At 38.9% G+C, this 27,809-nt stretch overlaps 1 protein-coding gene across 2 annotated transcripts; it reads left to right on the forward strand.

Moving 5' to 3' along the window:
- The first annotated feature begins 583 nt into the window (after positions 1-583).
- Positions 584-27,672, forward strand: LOC146309064 (uncharacterized). 2 transcript variants are annotated; one of them, XM_084745042.1, is made up of 5 exons: positions 584-1,024; positions 14,956-15,457; positions 18,288-18,387; positions 21,967-22,039; positions 27,073-27,672. In XM_084745042.1, exons 1-4 carry the CDS (start codon positions 758-760, stop codon positions 21,998-22,000), a joined length of 903 nt encoding a protein of 300 aa, XP_084601168.1. In that variant the 5' UTR covers positions 584-757; the 3' UTR covers positions 22,001-22,039; positions 27,073-27,672. The 2 variants fall into 2 exon arrangements, with proteins under 2 accessions (XP_084601168.1, XP_084601169.1); XM_084745043.1 differs by lacking the exon at positions 21,967-22,039 and having other exon boundaries at positions 586-1,024.
- Positions 27,673-27,809: the final 137 nt, after the last annotated feature.

Below are 27,809 nucleotides of genomic sequence, written 5' to 3' on the forward strand. Positions count from 1 at the left end.
AGTCTGCACTTTTACTTGTACTTCGGTATTCATCACACCATATAATCTACTTAATTATTTTTTTAAACCATAATTGAGTACTGAGTACAGTTTGAATTCATACCCAAACCTTTCATCTACACTTTTGTTGCCATAAGGCATCCGATCACAGGATGTTCATGATGTTAAGATTTTCACTAATTAAAAAAATGTATTAATAGATATTTAATCAATTGTCTAGAAATGAAAGTAACTTCACCTCATTTGACATTGTTTTGTGTGGTAGAGCCATTTGTTGAATAAGGAAACTTAAAATCTAAAAAAAAAGTGACAAAATTATTAAAAAATTAAAATGTTACAAATTATTTTAGATTAATTAATTGTAACACCAGTACTTTTACTTGTAATTGAGTAATATTTTAGTAATGTAACCATACTTTCCACCACTGATTATTCTTGTGTTCTGGCTTTATTCGAAAACTACATTCTATTTTCTGACATCTGACAAAACATGTATATCCGGTTTGGCTTTTATTTTGAAATAAACCAGGAAGTGTGGTGTTCCGTCAGAGTGTGTGTGCCAGCTGTTGAGTTTAGATTGTGTGAGAGGCGGGTCGGAGCTCAGTGTGTGTGTGACTGCAGCCTGATTAACACGCCGGTCGCCTCCTCTTCTTCTTCACACACGCAGAACACACACACACTCTCACACACTCAGAGTGGTGAACACACTCTTTAACTTTTTTTTTTTTTTAAACTTTTCCTTCATCAAACCTTCATCATGGACCTGGACCCCGCCGTCATCATCCCCGCCATCCTCTTCACCGTCGTGGCCATTTATTTCGCTTCATCGCTGCTGAGCAAGAAGCCCGACGCCTCCTCCTCCGCAGCCGGGAAACAGAAGCCCAAAGTCGGCTACGGAGACGACATCCCTCCGTCCAGAGCTCTGGCACCGCCCCGACCCGCTCCTGAAGTCTCCACGCGGACAGAGCCTCCTGCTCCGGCTGTGGAGAGCATCGGAGCCGCTGAGAAGGTCTCACCAGTGAAGGTAAGATCGATTGTTTCTGATCACTTTATTGGAAAATATATCACAATGACATCGATTTAAAGTTAGCAGGAACTTGCATCGTTTATTTCACCTGAAAAACTAACTATAGTCTTTCTTTTTTACAACATTTATTTATTTTATTTAATAAATAAATAAATCCAGACATGTTTGTACCAAAGATGCTCAACAGACGTATAAAATGAAAAATACAAAGAAATACATGGTAATCTGAGTAAACACGAATTAAACAAGAAAATATATAATAATGACATGAATTTTAAGTTATCAGACACTTGCATTGTTTATTTCCCCTGAAAAACCAACTAATTTTTTCTGATCAACTGATCAGTTTTTTACCCCTCAAAAGCCAAAAATACAATAAAAAATATACATTCATCAAGACACTTTCTACCAAAGATGCTTTATATACATATAAATAAATAAAATATACAAACAAATACATTGTGAATTTTCAGTGCACTGTAAAATTCTGCTGTGTTGAAATTTTAAGTTGAGGACATTTTGCAACGATTCAAACCAAATTAACTTTTTTTTGTCAAAGAAACTTGATGAAACTTGACTTTTTCAAAATTGCTCAGCTCTAGACTCTTTATATATCATGACTGAGGAAAAACTTAAAGAGTAGATCCAGACTCAGAGTGAGCGACCATCTGCTGTGTGTGATCATCATCATCATTATCATCATCATCATCAGGGATTACTTCACTTTAAACTGCTTAATGAGTTTATTCAGTTTAACTGACTTTATGGCCACGATACAAAGAAACATGGAGATGTCATTCCAAGCCAATGCATCTTTATAATGTTTGCGTTTTAAGTTGCAGGATTATTAAAGGGTCCGTTGTTTAGCTGCTGTGAGGTCCATGCTAATGCTAATGCTAATGCTAAGCTACCAGATTTAACAGAAGCCTGTCAGACAGTGGAGATGCTAACAGAGCTAATGCTTAGCAGTATTCTAGTTGTTTGGCTTTACTGGTGGAAGTGAGACATTCAAGGACTCCCTGGGTTCATAAATTTGACGTATGTGTTTGTCCAGCTGTAGTTTCGGTCTCACCAGACTCACCTTCAGCACACAGCTAACTTGACTGAACTGAAACAATGAGCTGATTAGTGCACTGACAGAAAATTCATCAACGCCTATTGATAATTGATTGTTTAAGTCATTTTCAGTCTCTTGTTCCACCTTCTCTGTTTTCTGTCACAATGAACTGAATCTGTTTGTGTTTTCAACTGCTGGACAAAACAAGACATTTAAAGATATTCCATGGAGATTATAAACTGTAATTGTCACATTTTGAAATAATTTATCAATAATGACAATAATCGTTGCCAAAGGGATTATGTTTATGAGTCTATACATTATTTCTTAGGAAAATGTTGCACATTATGCCTTTAAATGTGGGTCTCAAGTGTGAAGTATTGCAAATTGCATTGTGCATTTTCCTTAACAGCTAACAATTAGGGGGTGGATGATATGGTAAAAAATTGATATTGTGATTATTTTGAGCGATGATTAATGGGACTGATGAATGAAACATGTTTTCTTTCACTGGGTCAGAACATTTCTGCAGCACTACGTCATTAAAACCTGTTTCTGACATTTTTCCTTTTTCAAAAAAATTGTGACTTGGTTCTGCGATTTGGATCTTACGTCTGCCGATTGTGATAATATTGCAATTAATATTAATTGCAGTTAATATTTATTAAATTGACCAATGAAGAAAAGCAGAAATTTTCAATATTTCAACAGCTTTTTCTGCCATTTTCCATGAAAAATTACTTTAACTATAAATCAATTAACAACATATTTTAATAGTTTAATTCTTTTTTACAACTTTGCACAGTCGGGCAAGTGAATTACAGAATTTACTAGTCTGACATATTTTACTTGCCCTGGGCAATCCTTATTGTTGAGCCCTGAATAATCCATTTTTAATCTGTTATTTTCGTAACAGCGATTAATTGATTAATGATTACATCCCCAGTTTGAAGTAGAGCTGCAATGATCAATCATCAACTATTCTGATAATCATTAATCAGTTTGAGTAATTTTTTAAGGAAAATTCTCTTTTATTTTTACCTTTTTTGTTAAGTATTTATTCCACATCACAGTTTCTGATGTTTGGCTGCTGATGACCACACAGTCGCCATCTTTTCCTCGTCTGTCAGCAGGTTATTACTGGATTTCCTTGTGCTCACAGTAACGGATTGCCTTTATGCAAATTTGGAGGATCGTGTTTGTTCATCGATTTGAATGCCTGCTGTCGTTATGAGGTGAAATGCAAATGCGCTCGTGTTGGTGCAGAATCGTCCCTCTGGACGCCGTTGGTCTCCTCAGAGGTCGTCTGGCGTGCTGACCCTCATCCGTTGGATCTTTCTGACCTTTTTCCAGCTGCAGCGGAGCCTTTAAAAAGCCTGCGGAATGTGCCCACGACGGCTGTAACATGCAACGGACGCAGCATCTATATTTGGTGCCAACATGAATCCTATATTTACACCTGTGTATGTTCATGGTGTCACATGTCTGAAATGGACTCCTTCACATGGCTTCATGTAATGTTTGACACCAGTAGAGTCTGTCCCGTCCCGTCCCGTCCCGTCCCGTCTCATTTCATCCTGCTGATTCAGACCCAACACTGTAAAGGCACATTGCAAAGTTTTTTTTAAATGGTTTCCTCAGTATAACTTTATTTCCACATCAGTTTGAATTATTCCATCATGAGCTGCAGCACCAAGATTTTTTGCGGCTGATCTCCCACGATGTAGCACCTAAAAACTGCATCGCCAAAGCGTGTAATGTACACGTCGATCCACCTTGAACTTGAAGCAACATGTGGCACTGATGCACTTTCGCGTGATACTGTGTTCAGGTTGTTAATAACAAAGTTTGGTTAGACTTTCAACATAAAACTTGCTCAGAAACCTATGCAACATCTGGTTAGACTTTCAAGATAAAACTTGCTGAGAACCGCTAGCAAATTTTGGTTAGACTTTCAAAATAACACTTCCTGAGCAGCACTTGCCATGTCCGGTTAGACTTTCAAAGTAAAAGTTGCTCAGAAACATTTGCACCATCCAGTTAGGCTTTAAAAGTAAAACTTTCTCAGAAACATTAGCCACGTCTGGTTAGATTTTCAAAATAAAGCTTTAAAAACATTTCAGGTGAAAAAGGAAGGAGGGAACACTCACTAAAGAACATTGAACACTGCAGAGAATCACATACTGACTGAATTTTCCAAATTTGTGCATGCGTTTGTTTGCTGTTTGCCTCAAAATAGCTTGACTTCATTACCCATAAGCTTCAAAAGTGCTGGCAACAAAGTGGCACCAAGTCGATTATGGGATGTTGTATAGTGATGTAATGACCTTGATGTCATCTTAGTCATTTTTCATGCAAAGTTGACAGTGTTTGGGAGCCCTGACTTTAACTTTGCATAAATGACATAATTGACCAAATGGCACTTAATGACAACAGTCATAAACACTCATAAAGGTTCTTTTATGTTCATGATTGGTCTAAGTATGAGCATAAATTATACTTAAAGTACCAAAGTAAAAGACTCGTTATACAGAATGGTTAATTTTAGAATAATATAAATGATGTCACTCATTAGTTTATATGCTGCTGAGTAGCTTAACTTAAAGTAATGTATCATAATTTATTTGCTGATTTATAGTTTGTATTTATAATTTCAATCTGAAAAGTAACTCCTTTTGAAATATAGTGGAATAGAAGTATAAAATAGTAGAAAATGGAAATACTTATGTAAAATACAAGTACCACAACATTGTACTCGAGTAAATATGTGGCACGTGGACCTCACAACATGCCGTCTGTCATGAAACTGAACTGACATGTTGCTCTGAGCCAAATATAAAGCAGCCCTTTGCTTTTCTGTTTACTGTAAAACTATCACGGACATGAATCTTTAGTGTCAGTGAGCTGCTAAAACTCTCAGTCACGCCCTCCTCTCCGCTGATAACGTTACCCTCACACTGAGAGGTCGCCTTCACTGTCTGTACCACACAGCAGTAGCAGAAGCAGAGCATCATGGGATGTTTTACAGTTTCTTTGTCTAAGTGTGCACATAAAGAAGGTCTCTGTGTTTGTGACTCTGTGGAGCTGAAACACAGACAGTCTTGTTGTTTTGGCCTTTTGTCTGTTATGACTGAAGCTGTGTGGGAGTCACAACAGTTAGCCTCACAGCATGAATGTCCCAGAGTTAACGTAAAAATGAATTAGTTGTACTTCAGATTTACAGGGAATGCAAAGTTAGATAGAAGATTTAGAGGAAGGATCCATCTTTGGGAAAAATTTACTTGACTCATACTTGCGTTTTTTAGTTTGTCCCATCTGCCTGCACTGAGGGAGCAGGGTTTATGACCCACAAAGTGCTGCAGGGATGAAGTGTTTTTGCCACCAACCCGGAAGTTAGCATCCATTTGTTTCCCTCCACAAAAGGCCAGTGGGATTTTTCTGTTTGATGCTGCATTAATGCAGAAAATGCTAAAGGTTTTGATACGGTGATGTTTTGTTCAGCACAATAATCTGCGTAAATGAACAACACTTTTTTATGATTTTTGAAATGTAAATACAATCACCAAATGTAAAAATCCAATGTGACTCTATAAACGAAGTACACCACAGTCACATGACTTCATCGTCACCACTACAAATTGACTACCGTTCGGCGTCATAACGTTTAATGCTTGCAACAACCATGCACGTAATTGACGTGGGGAATGTGGAGGGAAACTTGAGCCTTCAAAACTTACATGCAGGTCAGGATTCATTAACGCAAACACAAACTTCAGCCTCTGAGAAGTTACACATCAGAGCGTAGTGTGTTTACGCACGGCTCCTCGCTGATTCTACCTTCATTAAATCGCCTGAAACTACTGATGGAAAATCAATCTCTAATATAATAATCACCACACCTGCTGATCTATATTCACCTGCACTCAGCCCTTTGCACGCTGCGCTGCTGCACATACATAAACCAGAGTCTGTGCACGGAAGATGCTCCTGAAAGGGCGCATATTTGGACTGAAATAAAAACGGCCAGCTGATAGAACCTGCAGGAAAAATGGTTACAACAGTTAAAAGTGACGTTCAACAAACTAACATGTAATCATATAACTACATCATAATAAGAACAACTAAAAGTAAGGCTCAAAATAAGTGCTGATACCAGCTATATTACTATATTTATTGGTCCTCATTACTCATCACATTATTATAAAATCACGAGGAGTTTTGTCAGGATCCTGTAGGACGGATGACTATGTTTTCTCAGTGATCTGATTGGTCGATGGATGGGCTGTTGACATGTTTTGGTATGGTGCTGAAGTGAAGGTGGTGAAACCAAAGCCTGCTCATATACAGACTGTGTCGGCTGTGTGCACATGGTGTGTGTGCTTATTTAGTACAGTCGGAGCCTCCCACATGAACAATATTGACCATTAGTGTTTTATTTTAATGTGCTCACAGCTGAGAAGATATTCAATATTCAAACTTTATTGTTTCATGTAAATATACGCTCATTCTGTTGGGACAGGATCATGTTCACCACGGTGACACATCTGCTTTCCTTTTAACACTCAGTCAGTGTTTGTGAACTGAGGACACTAACTGTTGAAGTTTTAAAGTGAAAGTCTTCCTCATTCTTGCTTGATATTCGACTTCAGCTGTTCAACAGTCCATTGTCTCTGTCGTCGTATTTTGTGCTTCATAATGCACCACACATTTTCAATGGGAGACAGGTCTGGACTGCAGGCAGGTCAGTCTAGTACCTGAACTCTTTTACTACGAAGACACACTGTTGGAACATGTCCACAATGTGTCTTTGCATCGTCTTGCTGAAATAATCAGTGATGGCATCACGTGTTGCTCCAAAACCTTTCAGCATTAGTGGGGCCTTCACAGATGTGACAGTTACCCATGATGCATTTAATATTTTAATTATATTATGGATTGTAGAAGGTGAAATCTCTAAATTCCTGCAGTTTTGTGTTGGGAAACATTGTTCTTAAACTGTTGGATTATTTGCAGTTTTTTACAAAGTGGTGAACAATACCTCATCTATGCTTTCAAGGATGCCCTTTTAGTATCCAATCATGATGCTGTTACCTGTTCCCAGTTCACCTGTTTACCTGTGGAATATTACAAACAGGTGTTTTTGGATAATTTTACAATTTTCAGAGTCTTTTGTTGCTCCTGTCACAACTTTTTTCAAACGTTACAGACAACAAATTCAAAAGACAATAAAGTTTATCAGTTTGAAAAAATGATTTGTAAATCACTGTATTCTGTTTTTATTTGCTTTTTACATGACGTCCCAACTCTTTGAGGATCAGGGTTGTACAGCCACGGTCTTTGGAGAGCTTTAGAGAACAGAGGTTCTGTTGTCATGTTTCAGGCTGTTCTTAGTACCTGGTTCCTTCTGTTTACAGATTTACAGCCCTGCAGCCGCTCCATGTATCTCTGCCATCTGACCCGGAGCCCAGTGTGGCCTTCTGACATTTATGTCCTTAGCATGTTGTCCTGTTCCATCTTCTAAAGTTACAGCTGCAGAAGCTCCACCTTCATCCACCCTGCAGCCTAAAAAGGCAAAAGGACACACTCAAATTTATTCATGCAGCTGTTAAGGCCTTTTGTTATTCTGACTGAGGTACATGAGGACGTGTGCAATATTCATGCAGTCATGCAAAATGTGCTGATTTTGTTAAAAATTTGGAAAATTGGGCTAAAGAAGTGGCTTTAAGTCTGCATACAAAAAGGTAAAATTATTTAAATGAGTCAGGCGCACTGAGCTTCATTCAGACTGTTTAACATTTCTTCTCTCTCCCGTGTTGCTGGTGGCGATGCAGCTCTCCATAAATGGAAATGTGACTGTGCAAACATTAATGCAGGTTTGAAAGAGGAAAGATGGTGTCAGAGCAGCTGTTCTGTCCGTACAGAGGTGGAGTTAGTTTGGTCTGTGTCGTTCTTTATTATATCATACACCCCAGTGTCAGGCCAAGAGTTTGGACCCCCCTCCGCCCCCATGTGAATGTACACAGAAACAACCGTTAAATAATTTCTCAAAGGCAAACCGTGTTAAAACTGTAAAGACATTGTTAAACAAGCAGAAAAGCAGAACACAAACTCTGTTACTCAGTAACTTGCTGCCTTCCAATGATAATAATGATAATAAACTTTATTTTTATGGCACCTTTCATACAAGAAATGCAGAATGAACATAAGAATATGAATGTAATGCCATCATTGATGTAAAATAAGATGAAAAATAGTCTTCACATGGATAAAAACCCACTTGATGATACCAGTAAAAGTAAGATGTGAATAAGGATAAAAATAGAATCAATAGAATCCATAACTGCCTTTGCACATGCAGCTCTTTATGATAAAATGCTGACAGTGAGGCCTGAAGGAAACTTTAATACAGGAGAGAGATATCAATAAAAAACAACTTTTATACTGACACAACATTTGTCATAATTCCTAACTATGTATCTTTAATGCATCCCATGAGTCAGCTGTCCTCTGACCAGAGGACTAAGTCATTCAGTGGGCGTGGCCTGTGTGGCGTTTACAGACCTCTCATCTCTATGGATTTTACCAGACTCTGAACAGTAGTGTTGTCTCATTGGACCTCCTCTGCTGTCTGACATACCTCTCCTGGTATTTCCCCCCTGGCCTGGCACAGTTCCTGCCCCTCCTCCTCCCTCTGAAGCCTGGCCCGTCCCGGCCCGGCCCGGTCTGCTCTGGTCTGACGATACCTTTGCTTCTCAGACCTCAGAGCTTTTGGCTGAGCATCAAGTCCAAGAGAAAACAATGGCTTCATATCACATCATTGCAGCTAATTCTCCCTCTGTGGTGGTGGTGGTTGGCACCACCGCCACCACTGCTACCACACCCTGCTCCCTCCAACACACCAGGGAGGCCACATCCTGCCAGGGTTTTGGTCTGTTTTCGGCTGCAATGAAGCGCTACAGTCTGAGTGGTGGGAAGAAGAGTTTACAGAAACGGACAGAATCAGATCTTACAGTAGTTACAGAGTCTGTAAGAGCCAAAGGGGAGAACAGCACAGAGAACATGTTGTTCTGTTGTTTGAAGCCAACAGCCCAGAGCTCTTTTATTAAACCAACTATATACTATATTTACATCATGCATACATGATGTAAACATGATGTAAACACAAAAACAACAACATTAAAAGCTGAAATGATTAGAAAGCAAAGTCCTGTTGCGGTTCCTGAGTCCCAGGGACTACTTTTAAAGGAACTAAAAGGTTCTTTCAGCTCATTGTTCTCTGCAGACCCGTAACAGCTGCTTTTACAACTCATTTTTGTACACAACCATCGAAGAACGATGACGCCATATAAAGTGGTGAACAGGCATCAGTATATATACGACACTGCATAAAAAACTCTGCTTTTCCACCGCTAGAATGTTCACCTGGAACTAGGAACAACTGGAGGAACCTTTGGTTTCCACGGCAGGGACCAGGGTTTAAACTAAGTTCCAGGAACATTAGAAACTTTGGGGGTGGGGCTTGCAGCGCTGAACATTTCTAAGTGGCTGAGTACTCACAGCATTTTTCTACAGCGTTGTTTGAAGACACGGTACAAGACCCAGAAACAGATGACCAGTCCCTTGAACTAATCCTTGTTAAATGCTATAAAGCTAAATGATGTCATGCTATTGTTAGCCAAATCCTAATGCTACATGCAACAGCTAATTATAAAATGTTGTCCAAAAATAGTTGTCTTTGCAGGTCTTCAGAATGAAAAGACAGACAACAACAGGTTGATGGAACCTTTTAGTTCCTTGAAAAGTAGTTCCTTGGCGTCTGAAACTTGTTCCATGAACAAAAAACAAACGGGTGGCTGAAAAACATTTTGCAAGTACTTGATCAATCAGAAAATGTTACACAAAGTTCCTGTACTTTTAGAGAGAACTAGCCCCTAAGCACGGACATTTTGGGGGCTAAAATAATGACCCTGCGGTGGAAACGCAGCTTAAAGAAACAGTTCCAGCAGTTTAGAACATCAGGTTTACAGCTGACGACATATTCTGTACTCTGCAAAAAATAAATGGAATTGAAAGTTATTATTATCTCCATCACTAACTGTTTATGGCTAAATAATATGAAGAGAAACAAAGTAGGATTGCAGTCTGATTATAAGACTTATTCTTGATGTGAACAGACGTGGAGTCGGGTTGAATACACCTGCATCAGTCTGTTTGAAGTAAACACCTTGTCCTACAGACATTTTCCCTGCAGAGGACGGAGTGGAAGTGTCTTGCTGTCTCCTCCGTGAATGGAGGCGGCGTCAGGGAGCTGAAGTGGAGATAAGACGGAGGGAGAGCTGAGGGAACAATGAGCCTGTGTTTGGACAGAGACGCGGAGCAGAGGTGGAAGCTCTCCACCACAACAATAGTTTATTCCTGACCAGATCGCCTCCCATACTGCAACATCATTTATTCCTCTGGAAAATATCTGATTAATACACAGGAAGATCCTGAACTAAATACAGTAGTGGAATGTAACTAAATAGATTTACTTTAAGCTACTTCAAGTAACTTTCATATTCACCATACTCACATGGCGGCCATTTTCTACGGCGTCACACTTGAGGTGCGAAGCTCAAATGTCGTACTGCTGTGAGTTGTATCTGACAAATTGTTATCATTTCACTGCTTCCTCATTGATCAGCATCTGAAAAGACAATAGGTAGTGAAAATCTGGATGAATGTTAGGACATATTTAAAAGATAAAACTACATATTTGATAACACATTAGCTACTGTGAGACAACAGCTAATGTTAGCATTCAAACATTTCCTAACATTTGATGATGTTAGATGGTACGATAAGAAAGGCGTTAATTAATTCTGAAATATCAACAAACATCTTGGACACATTTATTTAAGCCTAGAAATAAAATACACTGGATGTCATCAAGCTAATGTTAGCTAGCTGAGGCTAGCATTAACTGTCCTGCTGTCTCTTCACCGACCTCAGGAATGTTCTGGTTCAGTCAGTAATGTTATGTGACAAATTAAAACCAAACTGATGAGAGAAATGAACACTTGAACAAACATCAACATTATTTGAAGTGTCCAATCTGCTAAACGTGGAGGGGGCGGGGTTTATGATCAATACTGCAGCCAGCCACCAGGGGGCGATGGAGGTGCTCTGGACTCACTTTTTGGGAGTTCTCATGTTGTCCACCCTTACATACAGTTGGCGACAACATCCAGCTCAAAAGTAAAACTTTTAGTAGGCTTGAGCAAACTTGATGACGTCCAGGCTTTAATAATTCTTAACGCCTGAGAGAGATGGAAAGATTGACAGTTATAGCAAAGTGTCAGATAATCGTCATCTTGATAAGAACGCCAGAAAAGACATTTTTTAAATGTCAGGATGAAGCTGTGATCACAAGATTTACAGACAGCCTGCAGAGCGTCTGTACATCTGTAACCATGGAGGAGAGAAGCTGCGTCCTCTCCGTCCTGTCAGCTGTGGACGAACAGCTTGCTGATCTCACATGGCCGGCCTCGGGCTCCTCACCAACTGGAGCTGCTTCCTCTTTAGTGTTTGCTCAGGTTGTTCACTAAATTCCCCTCATGCCAGAAGATCTGCTGCCCTTCCCCTGCTGCCCTGTTAGAGAGCTAAAATGGCTTTTATGAGTGAAGCACTCAGTGTAATGTTACAGATCGAGATATATTTACCAGGAAATGCTCTCAGAGGTTGTGGAGGCCGCGATGACTCGGACTAATCCGGAGTGGAGACAGCTCATTTTACAAAATGTCTCAAAGAGAAATGTAGATAATTTGACTTAATATGTTATTATCCTGATTTAGTATCTTAATATAAAATTGATGTTGTAAAGATAAGATGCTAAATCGAGATTACAAAATACAGAATCATGACTACCAGATACTGAAATATGCTTATTGGTTTCTTTAACAGAGTTCACTATGTAGCTAATTTACATCTGTGGTTGCTGGGCATGTAGATGTCAAAAAATACAATAAAATTCCAAAAATTGAGAACAAAGCAAATAATTAGAACAAATAATAAGAACAATGTAAACAAATCGTTAAGAATGAAGAAATATATATTAAATCAGGACTATGAGACATAAAATCAAGATTACCAGATACTCAAGATAATAAAATAATAAATTAATAAATGGAGACACTCTATCACCATTAAAAGATATTGAATATAGATTATGATAAATTGTGCATCAGACAATCTTGATTTTGTATCATATGTCATAAATGTAATTTAGTATCTCATAGTCTTAAAATCTTGATTAGTTATGTTAACCAGGGATCTTCTGAAGGACTAATTTCCCTGTTGATTAAGCATAAATTTAAATTTAGATCAATTGACTAGTCTGACAGTTAGAAAACACACACACGTCACACACAATATCATATTGGTTGCTAAGTGTGGCTAACAGCAGTGGCCTGCTCTCCCTGCAGGTTAACGTCCACATGTCTGTGCTGAATGTTGTTACACATTGTTCCAGTCGAAGGGTTATATGCCAGTTCAGTTTTACACTGCCTGCATACAACCTGATTTTTAATTTTCCAAATCCAGATATCAAACCAAAGCTGGTTTAAAACTCATCTTTGTCCCACTTTCCGCCTTGGTGGTTTGCATCTGGCCGTCAGTGTCACTGCCAGCTCTGCAGCCGCGGTTATGTGGCTGCAACAATTAACCAACATCGTTCCTTAATAAAGTATTAATAATTTGTTTAATTGACTAGTATTTCTGATGCCAATGAGAGAAGGTAATCAGCTGAATGACTAATCACACACGTCTTATTTGAAGTCTTTATCTCGCAGTTTTGACTCACCATCAGTATTTGTATTTTCATCAGTCCAAACATTTTATCTGTTTATCTTTTCCTGGCAGAAATCTCCCTCAGTAATTTGCTGTAATGCCGCTTGATTGAGTCATTCCCCGGAGCATAAATATAATGGTCATTCAGTGGCTGAGCGGATAACATTACACATGGTGATCTCATGTAGGACTTACTCACACAACAAACATATTTGACCAATTTAGGACAGCAGCACGAGCGGGGCCTTGGTTTCCACTAAGAATACAGTTCATCATCCTGCTGACTCATAAAATGATTTAATGAGGCTGCATTTAGCATCGCAGCACAGAACATTTGTTTCAGCGAGTCGGCACTTTGGTGTTGAGATTATTTCGGTGTTTCATGGCTCAGGAATTCAGAGGCAGAGGAAGCGACCAGTGTTTGGGTCTGCATGGATGCCAGTCTGAGGGTGTGACGGAGGGCTGCTGTGGGATTAAGAGACCAGGCGGACAGCAGACGGGCCAGCAGGAGGGGTTTAATACAGTCAGGCCTGATGTATTCCACTGTCTGACCTGACCTCCCATGATGCCACCAGTTGTCACGTTAGCGACTCATCAGCAGCAGAACTGCGGCGTCTGTCCGCGTCAAGGCCGGTTTTGACTGATGGGACCAGACAAGGACACTGCAGTGTCTTTTCTGAAAACATTTCATCTTCTAGTGTTGTTTCTCTGGGACTGAAAGCATGTTGTAGAAAAGACACAAGATCATTTAGGTTGACATTTTGGAAAATATAGTTGTTTCCTGATGAGAGGATGGATATAAATGTCATGTCTCTGCACCCAGTAAAATGACTGAGATAGGTCCAGCATGTGTTTTGCCTAAAAGCTAGCTGTAAGCTAAAGGAACCTAGAAACTAGCTCTAACAAAAGACACAGAGAAGATAGTTAGTCATTCTACTTTAAATCCTCCCAGGACAAGGACATTTTTGTTTTAATTGACGCCTCATTAAAGAAAAGCTCAGTCGCTCGTTGTGCCTCAAACCGTGAATCCTGCCATGTTTGTCTGATGTAACAGCACAGAGGCCGATGGAGAAACCAGATCTGCTGCTCAAATGTCGATCTGTGCAAAGTCAGCACTTCACAAAAGACACAGACAGGTGCATCTGTACGGACGAGCAGGGAGGTCAGTCATTGAAAAGACAGATATACGCGTGTGTGTGTGTGTGTGTGTGTGTGTGTGTGTGAGCTGTCAGGACAGGTTGGCAGACTCTGAAGAGGGTTTAATTTGTCCTGGTGTCAGAGGCAGACAGCAGCTGATCCTCAACAAGGCGCTGCAACTGACAGTTCGGTCCCACAAAAGCATTAATCTGTCAGAGGTCAGCAGCCAATCAGCACACAGCACAGCAGAGCGTGTTACTATGATCCCATCAGAGGAACCTTAGCTGATGATATATTCATCACACATTGGATCAGTGCTGCAGACGTTGTTCATGTGATGAATTTGACAGGAGTTAGGAGAAAGGGTCAGGGATGGCATCGTATGTTGCTCCAAATCCTGTCTGAACTTGTCAGCATTAATATTTGAGCCACCGAAAATGTATGTTGGCCACCAAAGTCAGGGCCTTGGTAGCCCATGGGGCCAGTGCTTAAAAATATTTTCACTATAAATGGAATTAGAGTGAGTGATTTGTCCCAATTCTCTAAGAATGGGTGTAGAAATTATTCTGGATCCTTTTTCAGTGTGTTAAATGTACTTCAAACACACCGCCACCAACACAACCTGCTTGTAATTTCTAACATACGGATGTTTTTGATTAAATTCTTGAGAATCACAGGGTTAATTCACTGCTGATGTTTCCTAATAGGTGACAGACGTCTGTGAGTCTGTTGGCAAACACTGTCAGCTTCCGTTTCAGGACGTCTGTCAGTCACATCACAACCAGCCGAGACATTTTATCAACAAAACGCTGGAAAAACAAACTGCTGAAAGAAACCAGCTGCTCAGTTCAACTGCCTCTGTGTGTCTGAGAGAAATGAACTGACTTCAAACCTTCTGTCTCTGCAGGCTGCCCCAGAACCAGAGAAAGTACCAGAACCTGCCCCAGAACCAGAGAAAGTACCAGAACCTACCCCAGAACCAGTAAAAGTGCCAGAACCAGCACCTGAACCAGTAAAAGTACCAGAACCCATCCCAGAACCAGAACCTGTCCCTGAACCAGTAAAAGAACCAGAACCTGTTCCAGAACCAGTAAAAGAACCAGAGCCTGCCCCAGAACCAGTCAAAATACCAGAGCCAGAACCTACTCCAGAACCAGTTGCAGAACCAGAACCTGTCCCAGAGCCAGTATCAGAGCCTGAACCCGTCCCAGAACCAGTATCTGTTCTGGAGTCTGTCCCAGAGCCTGTGCTCGAGCCTGAACCTGTGGCTGAGCCTGAACCTGAACCTGTTGTGGAGTCCTTACCTGAGCTGATCCCTGGATCCACAGAGGACCTCCTGCCGACCCCTGAACCTGTTGTGGAGATCTTGCCTGAACCGGAACCAGAACCTGAGACCATCCTGAACGATGGTAAGACCACTGTGAGCTTATTAGCTTGTTTAGAGGTTCAAGAGAACCTTAATTTATTTTTCTTTAAAAAAAATACTTGAACTTTGATTAATTGTTTGTCAAAATCATTGGGAATTAATTTAACAATAAAGTGTTTCTAAAGATTTATGTCTTCAGTAAGAACCAATGGGCTCGTAGCTGAGAGCCACAGACAGGAAGTCGGATCCACACCGGCTTACTTTTCCTGAGTTGTTATATCTAACTGGATTCATATGTATTAGAGAGGCTTCCTTTGTTTACTTTAAATCTAATCTGTGAATAGAAAAGCAGCTTGTTGCAGCAGGCAGATGCCAGCGTCTGGGAACAGCTGATAAGGAAAAAAAAAAACAACAGAGTCGAGCTGTCAGGCTGCTGGTACAGGACTGACACGGGCCACAGTACGCTGGCAAACTCAGTTTCATCCTGGACTGCATCAGTTTTATGGTTGCCCTCAAAGACCAATTAGGTAAAATAAAGGCAAGCGGACATCCAAGTGCTACACCAACTTTTGCACAAAAAAAATATATACAAACAAATATAAGATAATAAAGTCAAAATAACAACAAGGGTTGTTTCACTTTGTGTAGCCTTCAAGCAAGGTTTCAAAACCAAAATGTAATTTGCTAAAAAATGAAATGACAGCATTTTGCTAGGCTGCTAATGTTAGCATGATTAGCTGCAGCCTCTTGGCTAGAGTGCGACTGCTGGAAACAGCAATGGAAATAATATTGAAATGTTTCATATACTGATTTAGCACACATCAAATCAAGTAAATTATATGCAAACCATTTTTGCACACACCAAAGTAAGTGTGGATTGTGGATTATATGCTAACAGCATTAGCATGCATCAAATCAAGTGATGGTAAATTACATGCTAACAGTTTTAGCTCACGTCAAATTAAATAGGCTATTAGTGAATTTCCATCAGATTTTTCAAAAACATAATTTAATCAGGCATAAAAAGGTTAGGGTTAGGACCCTAAGGGCTCCTGTGTCACTTCCTGGTTTAAAAAAGGCAGGAATTCTGCCCAAGCACTGGTAAGCTTTCTATTTTTAGACATATTCATTAAATAATATTGCTATCAGATGTGTCTCAACCATGTCAACTCTGCAGCCCTTCTAAATCAAAGCTAAATAAGAATTATGGTTTAAAATGTGTATTTTGATTAACATTAAGAGAACTTTAAAAACTAAAATGGCTTCTCACTATGACTATCCTGTGAAGTGAGTAGCAGGTCGGCGCGGTACATGGTTTAATAGCCAAGAGTTTGATCTTTTAAAATATATTTTCCAGCGTAATTGAAGAGTAAAAATCAAAAACCCCTTCAAAATAAGGTTTTGTCCATATTCGTCAGAAATATCTGAAATAAACATGCAGCTGTGACATAAACTTAGTCTGAATAAACACTTTGTGCATCTCCACCGGTCACAGCAGTCACATGATGACCATGATGTCTTTACCAGGTGGTTACTTCCTGTCTCCTCACTGTCCTCCACTGACAGGACTGTATCGACTGGTGTGTGTGTGATAGTGTGTGTGTGCTGTATCAGTGGATCAGCTGGCGTGTATGGAGGTGGTGCAGCCATCTGCTTTTGGAGGATGATACTTAATCTTGAACAGTCAGTTAAGCACTTGGCAGCCGTGAACAACAGCCGCTGTCCAGACTGACAATCTGCTTTATGTTCCTCCAACCTGTGACACAACAGGTGGAGCAACAGGTGTGTGTGCGTTTGTTGTACGTGTACACAATATTATGAACTATTTGTTGAAGTTACTAATTAAGATGATATTGATAATACAGTTTAAACAACAAAATCCTCCACCTGTCTGGAGTAAACCAGCTTTGAGCATTAAACTATTAAATGCTAACAGTTTTAGCATGCACAGAATTATGTAATAGTAAATATATGCTAACAGTTTTAGCATGCATTGAATTAATAGCAATATGTTATTAGATATAGGTTAAGTAATTAGATGCTAGCACCAGATAGAGTAAATTATAAGGTAATGCATTGGCATATAAATTATATGCTAACACTTTCATCATACACCAAGTTATAGGCAGTTACACAACAAAGTGATGTTTTAGAAAATTGTATGCTAAATTAATGCCTGGGTAATACTTGCTAATATATGGTAATTCATTAGCATACACATAACAATGAATTTTATGCGAACACTCTATACATTAAGTGTTACCAAACTGTATGCTAATGCTTTAGCCTAAGCTTAAGTTTAGGATGATACCATGTACCAAGTTAAGTCACAGTGGTTGCCAATACTTTGCAATATATACTGCATTAGGTAAATATAAGTTGTATGATAACACTTCAGCGCACACCAGGCTAACTTTTACTAAATTAAATGGTACTGTATCAGCAAACTACAAGTGAAGGAAGAATAAAATATATTTTAGCATTTTTAGCCTGCAGTAGTTTTAGTAAATTATATGCTAACACTGTGGAAAACACCAAACTAAATTAGATTCTACAGAGGATGTTCACGTACAGTGTAATGCTATCACTTCGTGTTAACATATTCTCATGAACTGCTTATATTATTATAAAAATGTTGGAATGAAATGAAATTGTGACAAAACTTTGAGTAGATTGTTTGTGATGCTTTCTGTGCCTGCATGTAAAATTTTGCATCATGCTATCTCTTAACAATCAATGAGCACCTGATCAATTGATAATAGTTTGCTTTTAAAGGCTCTGAAATGCTCTGAATGTTTAAAAGCTAATTTTAGCAGGACAGGACAGCTGATGACACTAAACTCTCCTCGTGTTGTGTATCTCCTGCGTGTCAGATGTGGCTGCAGCTGAAGATAAAGTGACGTTCACTCCTGGAAAGAAACAGAGCAAGTTCGAGACGCTGATGACCAAGGAGGAGATCGAGGAGGAGCAGAGGTCAGTTCTCAGCCGTCACGGTGGCGATGTTACCACGGCATGATGTTTGACATGTTGTATGCATGCTGATACAAACACACAAACACTTCCTGCTCTCTGCCCTGTTTTCGTTTGGTTTCATCCTTCGCCTGCATGAACAGAAAAGCCGGCTGGTCTGAGAGGGAGCTGCTAAAGCTTTAATCCTGCAGTGTCATGAGAGCTGTTCTCTCAGACACGCACCTCAGCAACTTCATCATGTGCAGGTTATTTTCAATTAAGTGCCAACTAAAGGAACTCAAGGAAGAGTAGACTCATGAATTGTTTTTTGTGTGCCCAGCCATTTCCTACATCTCCCAGAATGCCTTTCCCTCTTCTGATTTTTATTGTAATTTCAGCCACTTCTGCTGTTTTCACTTCTACACACAGTTCTGCTCAGCTCACCGGAGCAACTATAGGCTCTTCTGTGTCTATATCACAGCCTTCAGTGTTGATTGGTTATTACTGATGACATGTAACCAGTCACACAGTGCCAAGGGTGGGACAACTGGATAGTAGTTAAACATACTTATTACAGTATACAATGATATAGTAGAGTATAATATTAGACGTATACTGAGTATTTTGCTCTTTTGCCAATCTGAAAAGGAATTCAACCTCGCTCAGTGGATCAGGGTGTTGAAGATGCACCGTTAATGTAATCAATAATGTTGATAACGTTGAGTCCAATCGCCTGCTGCTGCAAACACAGAGGGCTACTCAGCTTCAAGGTTTCTTAATATTGAAAATATCACGTGTCCAAATTTCACTAAATTCCACACTGCACTTCCTTGGGTCCCCAGGAACCCACCTGCGGTTTGAATTGGACCAGATGAACAGTTCTTGAGATAAGCAATTACAGACTGAGATTCCTTACTTTATCCTTACATGAGTGTGTGTGGATTTGCACAGAGAGCAGTTTCTGTCGTCTCCATTCATTTCTGTCGTCAACACGTCCTGAGGCTGAACTGTGAGTGAATGGAGGAGGTGTTGTGTAACCCTCTGTTACGTACGGTCTCGGTCTGAGCCTGAAGCCTGAAGGTGGATGAAGTTTTAAAGGAAAGAGGTCGAGTGAGGACAAAACATTCTTCTGTTCAGTTTACAGTTTGCTTTTTCTGTCAGCACAGGGAGTGAACGTCTACAGCTGCCCTGATTGGAGGCTCAGATTTTTTAACTCCAGCAGCTCTTAAAATGATTCTGCGGCCTGGCAGCGCGGCTTTATTGTGTTTCTGTTGAGTATTTTTAAGGAGACGCAGAGGAGGGAAAGTGTCTCTGTCGTTGCGTTGAGTTTGTTTCCCCTCTCGTCTCTTTCTGAGCCGTGTCTCGGGGCCAAATGACATCACAGATGAATAAATATTTCTGCAGCGGAGGGAAAGTGTTTGATGCTGAACCTCCTCCAAGTTCCTCATTCCTGCTCCCCTCAATAAGTTTCTATAAACTCCCCTCAGCTCATGTGTGAATGATTCCTGTGCACATCGAAACAGTCCAAACCTCAGCTCAGGCTGGGTATCAAACCTCAGGACTGAAGTCGATATTGATAATTATTGATCATGTAGGTTGTGACTGACTACATGTTAATGATATCCAAAACCTACCTATCTAGTCTCATATCACAGTGTGATATAATATTGATATATTGCCCAGCCCTAGTGCTGATATAAAGTACAATAGCACTGGGACTTATAACTTCATGCATCCCTCTGTTTTACAAGTGTTTTAAGTAAGGGATAGTCAACCATTAGGTTTGTGTTAAACAGTTTGAAGGTACGGCGTGGAGGTGAAGAATGCAGACCTACAAGTTAATTATCCCTCTTATACCATGGTCGTTTACCAACTATATCAAATAAAAGCATTTGCAGATTCTTTGGTCAAAGTTTTGCATTCAAAATCTAAAGTTATAAAGTAAGAGTTAACTGTTGTCATGACGAGGAATAATTCTAGTCCCTTTTACAACCAAACTCAGCTGCTCGTTGCAGTTGGTAACGAGTAATGCCGCTTCCTAACTAGAAGCAGTGCAGGTGAACAACTGTCCACATATGAACTATGGCTGCACAATTAATCAAAATTTTATTGAAATTGCAATATGGCTTCCTGCAATTTTCAAATCGCAGGAGGTGCAATATTTGTTAATGGCCTGTCCTACAAAAACAGACCCATCCTCCTTTGGTACAGAGTCCTGCAAAAAATCACCCCATAGTCATTTTAACACGTTTTACAATCAAAATGAGCGATGTCACAGCCTGTAACTCCTAAAAGTTCCCTTTTTTCCTTCCACACCTCGTCCTTTTTGATGATATTCCTATAAAAATGCTGCTGTGGATCATATAAAAGGTGCCGCTTCCTCTCAACCTCCTTAATTAGTCTCTCATCCTCCCTTTGACTGCTTTGATGAGGAGAATCACAAACATAAAGGATGTCAGATCTATTTTAACCAGATAAAACCGGTTGGAGATGAAGGTGAAACTAGAGCCTCCAGCTGGGAAGTGGTGTGAGCTTTGACAGCTGTGCTTTTTAATGTTGCTTTGGTTACTAGTTAGGTCGAGGATGAATTTCAAATGTTTTTTTTTACGTTAAAACAGTTGTAATGGACACCTGCTGGCCAATCAGGACAAAGTATTCACTCAGATGTTATAATAACTGTTAGCCTACATTAACGTTACAGGACTGACAGGACGAAAGAGAGGCATCTTCTACAGTAATGAGTCAGAGCTTATTACTGTCACACACTTTTCACTCTGAAAAGGAACACAGATTTAGATACAAATCAGTTAATCAGGGAAAAATACCTGCACTTACCTGGCTATGAAATGATTTGCATACACGTACACATGGCTGAAACAGATAAACTACACAATCGCTTTCTGAACAGATTTCAGATCAGCAGATGGATTTATTAGTTTAGCTTTTGAAGTCATGTTAAAGTCACATATCTGCTGCCATAAGATCCTGTCGTTGATACATTTTTGGGGCTGCACAGTTAATCAAAATATAATCTAAATCACAATATAGCCCAATCTGTTGATAAAGGAAAATTGTAAAGGTAGTGATATCCCACTCGAGGTCGTGCTGTTGGACTGAATATCAGCACGGCTGTGATTCGGTCGTTGAGCACTCCCCCATTGTGTGATATTGCTTTATTAACATATCTTGTGCGCACACGTTATTGATCTTGTTTGCAAGATAATAACTTGTGACACAGTTGATTTCTGCACATGCATGATTTCTGCACACACAAGATGTGTATGTTACTTTGGGGGCTCCATGATATACACTTTATATATAAAATAAGTTTTAAAATAAGGTTTTGCAGAGGAATGTGATTATATTTCTGACATAAGATATCAAAGGCAGAGTGTATCAGAGTATCAGGGATCCTGTGAGCTGTATATCAGTGGACACCCGACCCTCCCCTCACCTTCAGTTCATCATCTGTCTTGTCTCTTCCTCTGACTCCAGGTTTACTGGAACATCCGAGCATGACGCCCCAGTTTTTCTGGATAACTTTTACATTTTCTGCCACGTTTGATGTGCAACATGGAGTTGTTTGTGTCTTTATCTTTCCAGGATAGAGCTTACATCTGATTTTACTTCTCTATAATCAACCTGAGCAGAGACACAGTGTGTTAGGAGGGACATGGTAAGGTGATGTTTCTATTAACAATAATACCCAGACCTGCAGTCCCCCCCCCCCCCCCACATCAACCCCAACTCCTCACCCAACACCTCACCAGTATGGATAGACTGACGTATTGATAATATGTTTTTTGGTAAATATTTTTTTAATATTTAACTAAAAACATAATCTTTCCCTCATCCTGTGTTGTCTGAACAGAGCCAGATAATCAGGAATCAAAGTTTAATTGCAAGAAAAACAAAATAATAATAAACACAGTTTGTTGCTGTGATCTGGTCGTCTTTATATTTTCCACAAAAACATCGTTAACTGAGAAAGGAGGCGGGGCCTAAACCTTCCTCTCAGTTTTAAGTATAATATTTCCCTCTGAGATGTCGTTGTGTGGAAGTAGAAAGTAGGGCCCGATTGATCCTGGATCCTCGATGTCAGTCACGATATTAAGGAGTAAAAAAATTCATATTTGAATACAATATTCTTTATACTGAATATAGAATATATGCATGAACACACATTTTTTGCAATAACGTGACAAAGTGATTCACACTTGTGACAAAGATGTGCAATTTAGGCAGGATGTTTTACAGTTTACCAATAAACTTTATTGTCCAGAGTAATGTCAGGGCACTGAAACAGTCAGATTTCACACATATTTTTTAATAATTACAAATAACTATACATGAAAGAACACAAATAAAGCAAAATATATGCATATATTAAGACTGAATTAAGGTAGAGGAAGAAGCTAATAAATGAAAATCTGTATTATGTTCTGTTTAAAACAAAAGTTTTCGTATTGGTGCATATCAGACAGCACGTGCAGATACTGATACAGACCAACATGGCTGTGATAGGCTGATACTGGGCTGAGATATCGGTCGGTCTGTAGGAGAAAGTAGCAAAACTGGAAAGAAGCAATTATGAGTACATCAAAACTGTACTTGTACACTTATAAAAAAAAAACTCTGATATTCTCTGAGATTAAAATCGTACATTTACATGAAAAAGTTGTGAATTCACAAGAATTAAACTTTGATATTCTGTGGTATTCTCTGAGATTAACACTGTAAATTTCTAAAAAAAAAAAAAATATTGTCTGTGATTAAAGTCATTAATTCAATATATCAACACACAAAAAAAAATCCTAAAATGATTTCACGGCCTTAAAAAAGCCTTTATAATGCTGTAATTGACCAATCAGAATCAAGTATTTAACAAAGCTGTGTATTAAATCTGAATAATTAACAAATATCAGTCTATCTGCACTCATTAGCCCACCTATCCTCCCTGTGATGCCTTCACTGACCTCCCATTCTCTCCTGGTAAATGGGTCACATGGTTCATCTGTTTCCACGGTGACAGCCAGCTAGTTGTGTTATTCACCCCCCTGTTTGATCTAACAGAGAACGCACCAGTATCACTTCATCCTGGAGCTGAATCCTCCCAGTATAAACCAGTATGCACACTCAGAGAGAACAAAAGAGGCCCGCTGAGACACTGGGGAGGCCGTCCAATGTGGGTCATGTGTCCTCGGAGGGGATGAGACATCCATACAGGAAGCACAAAGGTCCTATAGGAACCTTCAGCAGCCTTTAAGAACAAATACAAAGAACACATTCTGCATCTCAGAGAGGAGACGCTTCATGAAAAAACAGACTGTTTAAAACCAGAAAGTAAATAAATCAACAAGACGAACAAACAGGAAGCAGAACAGAGACGAATATAATCCTGTCCTCTTCCTGTTGTATCAGGAAAATACATAACACTTGAACATAAACTGGAAATGGAGGAAAAAAGGGGAAAAACATTTTATTCGAGGAATGTGGTGGAAGAAGTATTCAGATCTTTTACTGAAGTAAAAAAAATACAAATAACACAGTGTAGAAATACTCAAATTGAAGTCCTGCATTTAAAATTTTAGGGAAAATACAAGAATATTAACATCAAAATATATTTAAAGTATCAAAAGTAAAGGTACAAAAAAAACTTGGATCTCTGAGATTAAAACAGTTAATTTATGAGAAAAAGATGTGATTATGCTCCGAGATTAGAGTCATAAATTTATGACCAGAAAAACACCTGGGTATTATCTCAGATTGAAGTTGTAGATTTATGAGAAAAAACTTGGCTATTCTCTGAGATTGAAGTTGTAAATTTACGAGGAAAAACTCACAATTTTTACAAGGACAAAACTTTAATATTCTCTGTGATAAAGTCATAAAGCCATAAATTTATAAGAAAAAGAAAAAAATCTTGATTTCTGTTTGTTTTTTGTCAAGGAAAAATATTTTCCTGATTATACAGACACGCTTTTACTGCAGTAACATTTTCAGTAAGAGTATTTTTACGGTGTGGTTTTAGTATTTTTTTATTTCAGTAAATGGTCTGAATACTTGTCTGAGGAACTTCATGTTTCCATCCCAGCAGCTGAAACTGGTGCCACATATTTACCAGTTTAATTCGCTGGGTGGGGACTTTTCTATCAGTGCAGCTCTGACTTTAGGAGGCAGCTGCCAAACCTCATATCAGCCTCATACCAACGCTGTGAGAACACAGAACGTTCCACACGTTCTCCTGCAGCTTCATTCAGCTGGATGTTCATCTAAATCCACAGAGTCTGAATTCTTTTTCCAATAATTCCTTCTCTAAACTGTTTTTCTTCTTCAAGGCTGCAGGAAAAGAACTCAGTTTTATTTTTTTAGGAAGTTATTTTTCCACTCTGAAACAATATCAGATAAAACGTCACTTCATGAATCAGTTTTAATGATTTTAACTTTAAGAACAGTTTCTTCTTATGCTTTTTTTTATTTGTAGCTGCTAATAGTTGCTCCTGCTGCTCCTTTATAAACCTGGAAGTCTTCTTGTTACAGAGCGTCCTCTGCAGGACAAATACAGTCATTACACGTGGAAACAGTTTTACACAGAGAAGTAAATTCCTCAAATGCCTTGTGTTGTCCACAACCCAGAAGATACTCAGTTTACTGTCTGAGAGGAGTAAAGAAACCAGAAAATAATCACATTTAAGAAGCTGAAATCAGAGAACTTTGAATTGGTGATTAATTTAATAGTCGCTTAATAATCAATTAATTGTTGCAACTCTGCAAATATCAGAATAATTAGGAAGAAGTCAAATGAAATGGAAACTTGTTGACAGCATGACTGTTTTCTTTTTGGACATTAGATCCACTTTATGCTGCAAAGCCTCGCATCATGCTGATTATTTGATTTTTCATTCAACGTGTTATAAAATATCTTCATCATCACCTTAAGATCATGACCTTTATCAGTTAGTGATTTGTTGGGTAGAGCATGTTTTTAGAATATTATTTGACCTTTAATTTACTTTTTTTGTTGTATCAAGTTACACGTCTTGATAAATGTTTGGAGTTTTTTTCTTTTTTTTTAAATACAGTTTTCATTTATACGAACACCGCGGCATCAAGATCATTAAATTACAAACAAACAGAGCACACAAATTTAAAACAAAACAGGCAAAAGTGACTTTTTTGTTTCCAACTTTCTGCAGGAGGAGAACTGAGGCCTCACTGTCCGAAGAAACTGTGACATCTAGTGGATTTTATGAACATAAACTGAGAAGATTCTCAGACTGGGTTAAACCGGCACAGATTCATTTTTAAACCCAATTAAATCATGGTTTAACTTTAAATCAGGTTGCAGCAAATGAGCTTAAAATGAAGAAAGATTTAATTTAAACTTCACAGTCCAGTTTGAACTGTGATCCAGTATTAACTTTAACCGTAGACTTGAGGAGGTTTAACTTTTAAAACGGCTGCTTTTTGAGATTATCTGAGGAAAACAATCAATTTATCAAGAAGTCATCAAGAAAGTTAAATTAGAGCTTCTCTGTTGTTTTCTTATTTTATACTCAGGTCCCATCAGCTCTTTAATTAATTATTTTTTTGTTTATTTTAATTTGTGTAACAAAGTATCTCTGTGTTTATTCAACTCTATTTAATTTCTGTTCACGTGAATAAACCTGATTTACTAATCTGAAATGAGGTTTGAATTGCTCAGCAGAGCTCTGCAATTTTTTAACCTGGATTTGACAAACTCTGATTATATCTAGTCTTAGATTAAACTAATCATTTTTTTTGGTGTGCTGCAGTCTCACTGTCTCACAAACAGTGGAGCAGAGCATCATTCAGCTCACTGTGTTCAGACACTTTCTGCCTCCATGTGGTGCTTCTTTGGTTCTGGTTGTGGTTCTGGTTCTGGTTCTGGTTCTGGTTTCCTGTCCCTGAGGACTGAGCACTCGCTTCTTTTACTTCAGTTATTTATTCCAGCTTCTGTCCAGCTGTCTGCTCACCTGCTAACCCCGCATGCTACCTGCTAACACCACAGCTAACGGTGAGTGCTGCCTGTCACTCACACCTGAACCTGTTCACACTGATCACGTTAATTATCTGATCACGTTAATTATCTGATCACATTCACACAAACGCAGTAATTAATTATCTGACAGAGGCTCGTCGTGTTTTGGGAGCCTGAATCTTTTCACAGAAATTCACAGGATTTTATGGAGGCTGTAAAAATCCAGTGAGAAAAGTTTCATTATAACGTGACATAAAAATAAAAGTTATCATGTTTTAACATGAAACAAAATGAGATAAATGGTACGGGGCCGCAACCATTGATTATTTTCAGAGTGAGGAGTAGTTGTTTGGTTTATGAAATGTCAGAAAGTGGTAAAATATGTTGATCGGTGTTTCCCAGAACTCAAGATGTCTTTGAATGTTCACAACTCAAAGATTTTCAGTTTACTGTCAGAGAAGAGCAAAGAAACCAGAAAATATTCACATTTCGTATAATAATGTGATAACTAATATCTTTATGTCACATTAGAACAATTTAATTTATAACAAGATAAACAGTGTATTAATATAACAAGAGTAAATTTTGTGTTGTTTGTAATCGTGGTTTGTAAATGATTCAAACTCACTAGTTTAGTGTTTTTAAAGTTGTGAGAACAGATTTCTGAGTTTTCTGTCGTGACTCCTGGTCTTTGTCTCTTGTTCTAGAGTTCCTGAATGATCCTCGTCAGACTTCAAACAGCTCCTTCAGTCGTCTTTATTTTCCTCCAGCTGATCCGTGAAGATGACGAGCGCCGAATCCACGAATCAACGGGGTTCAGGAAGTCAAACTCTTTATTTTATCTCACCTTTCCTGTCGTCAGAGCTTTCAGGCCTGAGCTGCTTGTGAATAGCAAACGTCTTTACACCAAAGTGCCTTCAGGAATCTGTGTTTATACCGGGTCTGCTTTTTGCGTTGAAGATTTTTAAAGAGAAGGGAGAAAAGGATGGAGCTGCATTGACAGAATCAGAGCGTGACGTTGTTGTGAGTGCAGGACAGACAGAAAAGATCGTTTTCGTTAAAAGACTTTAAAAAACTATTAAACTGTGATTTAAATCCAGATGAAGTTTAGCCTGAGTTTAGTCTAGTCTGCGAGTTAAAACAGTAACCTAACAGTGAGAGCTTAGAGGAACACATTTAGGATAAAAGTCGACATGAAAAAGTGAAACGTCTTCCAGGCGTCAGTTCTCAGTTGTGTGTTTGAGGTTTTGAGTTTTTCTGTGTTTGGTTTAAATGTTAAACCTGCAATAAATGTGTGAAACTGTAAACATGTTGTTCAGATGTGTTTGTATTTTGTATCTCACACAGTTTAACACTTATATAGAAGCTTTTCCACCAGTGTGATGAAAAAAAAAGGTCCTGTAAGTCATTATTATGACAAACTTAGTTTGAGAAAGTTTCTTAT

This window comes from Lutjanus erythropterus, chromosome 19 (genome assembly GCF_056507025.1).
Source record: "Lutjanus erythropterus isolate fLutEry1 chromosome 19, fLutEry1.hap2, whole genome shotgun sequence".
In the NCBI taxonomy this organism is placed as follows: Eukaryota; Metazoa; Chordata; class Actinopteri; order Lutjaniformes; family Lutjanidae; genus Lutjanus; species Lutjanus erythropterus.

Bases quoted from the DNA above. Each gene is read 5' to 3' on its own strand.
- LOC146309064 (XM_084745042.1), top strand. From the start codon at position 758: ATGGACCTGGACCCCGCCGTCATCATCCCCGCCATCCTCTTCACCGTC. The intron at 15,458-18,287 runs GTAAGACCACTG...CCTGCGTGTCAG, and splicing joins TGAGACCATCCTGAACGATG to ATGTGGCTGCAGCTGAAGAT. The intron at 18,388-21,966 runs GTCAGTTCTCAG...TTATCTTTCCAG, and splicing joins GAGATCGAGGAGGAGCAGAG to GATAGAGCTTACATCTGATT.